This window comes from Cebus imitator, unplaced genomic scaffold (assembly GCF_001604975.1).
Source record: "Cebus imitator isolate Cc_AM_T3 unplaced genomic scaffold, Cebus_imitator-1.0 Scaffold216, whole genome shotgun sequence".
Lineage (NCBI taxonomy): Eukaryota > Metazoa > Chordata > Mammalia > Primates > Cebidae > Cebus > Cebus imitator.
Genome location: NW_016107531.1, coordinates 205,278 through 213,261, shown reverse-complemented (window position 1 = coordinate 213,261; position 7,984 = coordinate 205,278). Strand labels below are relative to the sequence as shown.

General features: G+C 48.6%; 1 protein-coding gene across 19 annotated transcripts in view; it reads left to right on the top strand.

Annotated features, from left to right (window-relative positions):
• Window positions 1-7,541, top strand: part of ODF2 (outer dense fiber of sperm tails 2) — a 47,682-nt gene extending 40,141 nt beyond the window's left edge. For 8 of the 19 annotated variants that reach the window (XM_037745881.1, XM_037745877.1, XM_017548966.2 and 5 more), the window contains 5 exons: window positions 1,203-1,361; window positions 2,743-2,843; window positions 4,710-4,872; window positions 5,314-5,439; window positions 6,357-7,541. In XM_037745881.1, coding sequence (XP_037601809.1) covers window positions 1,203-1,361; window positions 2,743-2,843; window positions 4,710-4,872; window positions 5,314-5,439; window positions 6,357-6,545 — 738 coding nt within the window. In that variant the 3' untranslated portion in view covers window positions 6,546-7,541. The remainder of the gene's footprint in view (window positions 1-1,202; window positions 1,362-2,742; window positions 2,844-4,709; window positions 4,873-5,313; window positions 5,440-6,356) is intronic. The other 11 variants (XM_037745875.1, XM_037745874.1, XM_037745878.1 and 8 more) reach the window with 4 other exon arrangements.
• The last annotated feature ends 443 nt before the right edge of the window (window positions 7,542-7,984 follow it).

Genomic DNA, 7,984 nt, shown 5'->3' with positions numbered 1-7,984 from the left:
TTTTTTGAGACAGAGTTTCGCTCTTGTTACCCAGGCTGGAGTGCAGTGTCACGATCTCGGCTCACCACAACCTCTGCCTCCTGGGTTCAAGCAATTCTCCTGCGTCAGCCTCCCGAGTAGCTGGGACTACAGGCGCACGCCACCATGCCCAGCTAATTTTTGTATTTTTAGTAGAGACGGGGTTTCACCATGTTGACCAGGATGGTCTCGATCACTTGACCTCGTGATCCACCTGCCTGGGCCTCCCAAAGTGCTGGGATTATAGGCGTGAGCCACCGCACCCAGCCCAGGGGCATTATCTTAATGGTTACCTTGGAGATGGGTTGAGTCCAGGCTCAGCGATTAAGTTGTTTCATAACCTTGAGCAAGTCAAGCCCCTCTCTGGTCCCCAGTCTCCGTGTTAAGTACAAGGATGAACTAAGACCAGTTATTTCTCATCTTTCTCTCTGACCTGTAGCATTGTGACTGCTTTCCTAGGGGCTTTGGAGTTAGAATAGACCTTTTTTATTTATTGTTTTTGAGACGGAGTCTTGCTCTGTTACCCAAGCTGGAGTGCAGTGGCATGATCTCAGCTCACTCCACTCCACCTCCTGGGTTCAAGCAATTCTCCTGCCTCAGCATCCCAAGTAGCTGGGACAACAAGCATGCACCACCACTCCCAGCTAATTTTTGTATTTTTAGTAGAGATGAGGTTTCACCATGTTGGTCAAGGTGGTATCTAACTCCTGACTTCAAATGATCCACCCGTCTTGGCTTTCCAGAGTGCTGAGATTACAGACATGAGCCACCGCACCCAGCCTGGAGTTAGACTAGACTTTAATCTTGAGTTTACCAGTTTTTAGCTGAATGACCTTGAGCAAATGAGTTAGCTCCCTTGATCCTTAGTATCCTTCTATTGGGACAGCATCACCTGTTTTACAGGTTGTTGTCTGAATTAAATGAGCAGCTGTGCAGAGAGCCCCTGGAACAATGCCTGGGTCTTAGTGTGTACTGTGTGGTTGCCATTGTTACTGGATAACTAAATGAATGGCAAGCCACTTGCCCAGTGGACAGCAGGGAGTGTAGACCACACTTCTACTGTGGATTTTTCAGGATCCTCCTCTGGGGACTGTGGGTATCCTTCCCCTAACTCTGAAGGACTCTGCCTGGCTCCACCAGCAGCCAGGTCTTTCCCAACTGTGGGTTTTTCCTTCCCACTCCAGGCACGAAGGCAGTTCCAGTCCCAGCTGGCTGACCTGCAGCAGCTCCCTGACATCCTGAAGATCACGGAGGCGAAGCTGGCTGAGTGCCAAGACCAACTGCAGGGCTATGAGCGGAAGAACATCGATCTCACAGCCATCATATCAGACCTGCGCAGCCGGGTAAGGGACTGGCAGAAAGGGTCCCATGAACTGACCCGAGCAGGGGCCCGCATACCAAGATGAGCTGCACGCCCCTCATGGGAGGACTACTTCCTTTTTCTTGGCTGCCGCTTTTTAAAAGGAGTGAGCTATCATCAGTGCTGTGAAATAAAAGTCTGGTGTGCCAAATGCCATGTGTTTGCACAAAGTGATTGTAGTTATAGGAGCCGTCACTTGCGTGGAGTCACTGGGCCCTCATGCCGTTTCCCTCACCCAAGACCACTGCTTCTGCCTGCCTCTGCCTGTATGCTCCGCTGCTATCCTCAGCTTCACACCCACAGCTGGGAGGTGCCAGCAGACACCGAGCCATAGAATTTCTTTTCTGTCTTTCTCTTGCTTTAGCTGCTTTTCCTGACTCTTAACAGATACATTACCTGAGATTCTTTACTGAAAGAAGGAAGCAGTCCCTTTTTCCCAGAAACAGTCTGTCTCTGGGTTACTGGAACCATGCCTACTGCCTATAATGTCCAAGAAATTACATACCAGTCATTTGCAGTGTGACCTTGGACAAGGCTCCTTCCCCACTCTTGCACTGTGTACTTGTGATAATTATAAAAGGAGCTACCATTTTTTGAGCACCTCTTCTGGGCTCCTGCATTCTCTCATTTAATTCCATCAGGGACTTTGTGAGGTACATGTATTATTTACTCCATTTTATGGAAAGCAATCCAGGGCATAGAATGGAGAAGTAATTCCCTACCACAGAGCTAGTACTTAGTAAGCAGGAACAGTAAGCGGTACTTAGTAACCAGCTCTATCTGGTTCCTAAGCCCATGTTCTCAGTACTCTTAGACTGCCTGCCTTCTGCTTTGAACCTGAGCATCCTCAGGGCCTTTGAGCCCTGATAGCTGAGGCTTCTGCGTAAAGGAGTCCTCTGGGTAAATTCTCAAACTTGCTGACTCAAAAGAATTGACATTTCCTGTTGTCTTGCCTGCACTTGTTCCCCAGTTAAGAGGAGGGTGAGATCAATAGTACTAGCAACATAACAGGAAAGCTCTGTGGCTGGTTTGTATGGGCCAGTTAGCCCTGCCATCTGTTTCTGCCTTCTCATGTCTGTCCTGGATCCCAGCTGGGCCTGAGTGACCTCCCCTGATGAAGAAAGCATCTTTGTCATACTTCAGCATCAAACCTGGTTTTTTCCAATGTGGGAGAGCCTTTTGTCTTTGGAGTTGGGCCTAACCTGTCCCTGCTGTCCTCTCTCCTCTAGGTTGTGCACTGAGACTTGGACGTCTGCTGAGGGCACTGTGCCCCTTTCCTGGGTGTGGACAACAGGTCATAGGGAAAGGGGAGGGCTCTAGCAGGAAATTCCTTTGTAAACCAGTCTGTGTTCCTGTCATTTTAGATCGAACATCAGGGGGACAAGCTGGAGATGGCGAGAGAGAAACATCAGGCTTCCCAGAAGGAAAATAAACAGCTGAGTCTGAAGGTGGATGAACTGGAGAGGTTAGAGGCACTTGGTCCCATCTCTGTCCTCTTCCTAGGACCTGAGACTTTCAGCCACTTAGCTGCATTTTGCTTAGTGTGCGGAAGTGTTTGAGGGACTCAAGGCCCTGGAAGGTACTAGGCAGAGCTCAGAGGAAAAGCTGCTTCCATTTCAGTGGTAAGCATTGTGGGAGAAAGCAAGGGGGCCTCTCAGCCTGGGGAGACATTCCATGACAGCATCATCTGGATCAGCCCACTTGTAGGCACCACCTGTCCAAAAAGGCATGCCTGGTCCAAGCATGCCAGCAGGGCCCAGTTTGAATGGAGCAGCCAGTATACTGTGGTGGAGGCCCTTCCCCCCTCTTTTCTGCCCTTTTTTTGCCAGTCACACTTCCTAAGACCTTTCTGATCTGACCCTCCTCTGTTATGTACAGATTGTTGGAGGCAGAGGTGAAGGGTACAGCTTTCGAAATCAGAAGATCTGGCCTTGGGCCCAGCTCTGCCACTTAACCTCCATTGTGATCTTGAGCAAATCATTTAATTCCTTTGAAGCTCAGTTTCTTCCTTTTGAGGAAAGGATCAAGGTAGAGTTAATTATCTGTCGATCAATCGTCTTGCCCTGTCACCCAGGCTGGAGAGCAGTGGTGTGATCTCAGCTCACTGCAAGCTTGACCTTCTGGGCTCAAGCGATTCTGCTGCAGCCTCCCAGGTATCTGGGACCACGGGCACATGCCACCATGCCTGGCTAATGTTTGTATTTTTTGTAGAAATGGGGTTTCACCGTGTTGCCCAGGCTGGTTTTGAACTCCTGGGATCAAGTGATCCACCCACCTAGGCCTCCTAGAGTGCTGGGATTATAGGCAGGAGCCACCACACTTGGCTGATAATCTTTTTATGGTGGTGGCGTGAGTCTTCAATGATATAATTCTGGTAAAGGTCCTAGCACATTACCTGGCATAGAGAAGCGCTCAGTATAGTTTAGCATATGTTAATAGCTGGTATTGTCCCAGTTTTAAATATGAGGAAACTGAGCTTGGGGAAGAGTTAAGTGACTTTCTCAGCATCACACTGTTGGTACCAGGCAAAGGGTGACTTCGACTCGTGACTGTCTTCCTTGAGAGCTTGTATGAGCAGATGTAAGAGGTGGGCAAGAATCCTCCAGCCCTGGTCCCAGCCTTTGTTTCAGAGGTGAAGATGCCTGAGGTTTAGGAGGCCCTAAGTGCCCCAGATGGCCAGTGCACTTGCAGGGATACACCAAGTGGGCCTGGAGACTCCACCTCTGCTCTGCCCTGCTGGTCTCAGAAATGCAGCTAGACCCTGCAGGCCCTGCAGAGCTCCTTAAATTGGAAGGCATCCTGGAAGTGCATTGAGGACAGTGTGTGTATATCAGGATGACCACAGCTGCCCTATGGCTGGTCATGCAAGATGTTGAGTGGTGTAGCTGAAGTCCCTTTGCTGCAGGAGGCAGCAGTGAACAACAGAAGCTAAGGGCTTGGGTTTTGGTAACAGACTTGCCAGCTGTGCTGACTTCAGGCCAATGAATTCCCCTCTGAGGCTCAGTTTCTTCATCTCTAACGTGGGGATAATGGTACCATTTTTCTGAGCTGCAAATTGCTGTGTTCCATGTGATGCTATCCACACTTAACACAGCCCACGGTCTGTCTCTGCTTGCGTTCCCCCGCTTCACTTTCTTCTCTAACCAGTCCCTCCAGCTGCACAGTTCTCTGGCTGCCTTGCTGATCTGCAGATTTCTTTGGCTTATTCCTGTGGCTCCTTGGAGATTCTTGGCATGATGAGATCCCCAGTTCAGGAGAGGCTGGCAGCCCCCTGACGGGGTGGAACATAGGCTGGAGTATGTCCAGGATCTGATTGAGTGCTTTCACCTAGGAAACTGGAGGCGACCAGTGCCCAGAATATCGAGTTCCTACAGGTGATTGCCAAGAGGGAGGAGGCAATCCACCAGTCCCAGCTGCGGCTGGAGGAGAAAACACGGGAATGTGGGACCCTGGCAAGGCAGTTGGAGAGTGCCATTGAAGATGCGAGGAGGCAGGTCAGTCTCGATTTCATTAATGACTAGCTTTGTGACCTTGGGCAAATCACTGAACCTCTCAGCTTATTTCTCCATCTGAAAAATGGGTACATAGTAGTAGCCGCTTCATGAATTACTTGTAAGGATCACATTTTCATTGTAGAAGGCTCAGCACTTGATACTGATGATTGCTCATTTACTCACTACCCTCTGGAGCCACACACAGGCTTACCACATCTTAGGTGGTAACTCCTGGAGCACTGAGAAAAGGGCAGGCAAAGCTGGGTTGCAGGCGTAGTCCCCGTAGTTAGTTCCTGCTCCGAAGTTCTAGAGAACATAGTCCACACTGACATGCAAGTGCTGTCTGTGAGACCAGATAGTGGGAGGGACCCAGGCTTCTCTTCGCCAAATGTTCCCCATGTCTGGTAAACCAGCCTCACCTCGGGGCCTTTGAATGTTCAGGTGGAACAAACCAAGGAGCACGCACTCTCCAAGGAGCGAGCAGCCCAGAACAAAATCCTGGACCTTGAGACCCAGCTGAGCAGAACCAAAACTGAACTGAGCCAGCTGCGGCGGAGCCGTGATGATGTAAGTCAGGCTGGTGGGCTGGGCTAGGACAGTGGGCAGCAGTCCTAACTTCTGTGGGGCCTATGGGACAAGGTGTTTTGTTGTTACTGTTTTTGTGACTATGACATGGTTTTATTTTTCTCCAGTCATTTTCCTATTCCTTAAGGATATCCTGGATAGATATTTACTTATTTAGAGATAGAGTCTCCCTTTATCACCCAGGCTGGAGTACAGTGGTGCGATCTCGACTCACTGCAACCTCTGCCTCCTAGATTCAAATGATCTCCACACCTCCCCTCTCCCCCTCTCAGCCTCCCAAGTAGCTGAGATTTCAAGCATGTGTCACTATGCCCGTCTACTTTTTTGTGTGTATTTTTAGTAGAGATGGGGTTTCACCATGTTGGCAAGGCTGGTCTTGAACTCCTGATCTCAAATGATCTGCCCACCTTGGCCTCCCAAAGTGCTGGGATTGCTTGAGCCACTGCACCCAGACTTTTTTTTTTTTTTTTAAGTTTCACTGTGTCACACAGGCTAGAGTGCAGTGGTGCTATCATAGCTTACTTCAGCTTCAAACTCCTGGGCTCAAGCAAGCCTCTAGCCCCAGCCTGCTGAGTAGCTAGGACTACGGGTGCACACCACGACACCCAGCTAATTTTTATTTTTTGTAGAGACAGAGTCTCACTATGTTGTCTATGCTGGTCTTGAACTCTTAGGCTCAAGTGATCATTCCATCCTGGCCTCCCAAAGTGCTGGGATTACAGGCATGAGCCACTGTGCCTGGCCTTAGAATATTTTCAGAAAGAAACTCCATACCCATTAGATATCACTCTGCACTCACCTCCCACAACCCCGTGGCAACTCCTAAGAAAGTCCCTATGTCTCTATGGATTTCTATCCTATTGTGGACATTTCACAGCAGGCCCTGTTTCTCCTTGTAGGCGGACCGCCGCTACCAGAGCCGGCTGCAAGACCTGAAAGATCGCCTGGAGCAGTCCGAGAGCACTAACCGCAGCATGCAGAACTACGTCCAGTTCCTCAAATCATCATATGCTAACGTGTTTGGGGATGGTCCCTACACCACCTACCTGACCAGCTCTCCCATCCGCTCCCGATCTCCTCCTGTCTGAGACCACCTATCCAGGGCCTGGAGCCCTGACAGAAGCTGTGGGAACTCAGGAGTTGCCAAACCATAGCTGGGAAGCCTGGTGGTTTTCCTCTCCCAGTGATAAAATGTGTTCAGGGTCTTGTCCTTAGCTACTAGCTCTAGAAAAGTCCCAAAAGCAGCAGAAGGTGAAGCAGGAAGCACTTGGTTTTCTCCTCCCTGATACAGTCAACCTCATGGAAGTTTTAAAATTTCCTCGACAGGCCTTAAATTTACTACTACATTAGGGTACCAGATTTTAACTTTCCATGACTTTGCTCCTTCCTTTCCCGAGAAAATATTTCCACTGGATTTTTTCCACCACTCCCCTTATAGCCCTCATTGTTTTAGGAATCTCTCAGGTTTTCTCTGACCTATACCAGCAGGAGCTGCTCCTGGGCTGTGAGCACCATCACTTGCTGTTTTTTTCTGATTTCACAAGTGTGGTGTTTTCCCAAGGCTCCCTTCCCGAGCTCAGTGCAAACCTGTCACTCCCGAGTTTCTTTGAGGCCACTTGCTCCCAAGCACTTCACAATAGACCCTTGAGGGCTTGTGTCCATTTGGCCTTTTATAAGTGTAATGCCAATCTCATTGATTTTTCTTTCTCTTTGTCTGGTTTGTATCTCCGGAATGCATTTATTCTTGAAATATTTGTGTGATTTTACAAAAAGGTTTTATAATCAGTTATTTAAGGCTCCATTTGATTATTTCCTTTACCCAACTGCTCCTCATCCCTCCTCTAAAAAATGATAAAGTAAAATGCTGCAGGAGAGCCAGTAGACATTTTTTAAATACTTGGTGCCTGAAACATCAGGCTTTTCATTTCATTTTAGCTCAGGTTGATGCTTTCACATTAAAATCAGTGAACTGTGAAGAGGAAACAAACTGTAAGAAGGTATTACTCAGTGTTTTAGGGTAGACCACTGTAGCTGTTAAGAGGACGGGATGGTGTACAGTATAAATTTTATTTTTAAAGTGTGAATTTATACTGTACACCATCCCGTCCTCTTAACAGCTACAGTGGTCTACCCTAAAACACTGAGTAATACCTTCTTACAGTTTGTTTCCTCTTCACAGTTCACTGATTTTAATGTGAAAGCATCAACCTGAGCTAAAATGAAATGAAAAGCCTGATGTTTCAGGCACCAAGAATCTGAGCCATTTTTGTTCACTTCTAACAAATTCGTACTGTGCTGACCTCTGCCCTTCCAATTCTGGCTAGCATTGGCCTGGGTGGTCCAGTCCTGTTATCTCTCAGCCACTGTAACTCAACTCTAGAGAATTTCTTCTCTGGTTTTTTTTTTTTTTTGAGACAGAGCCTTGCTCTGTCGCCAGGCTGGAGTGCAGTGGCGCGATCTCAGCTCACCACAATCTCCGTCTCCTGGGTTCAAGCAATTCCCCTGCCTCAGCCTCCCGAGTAGCTAG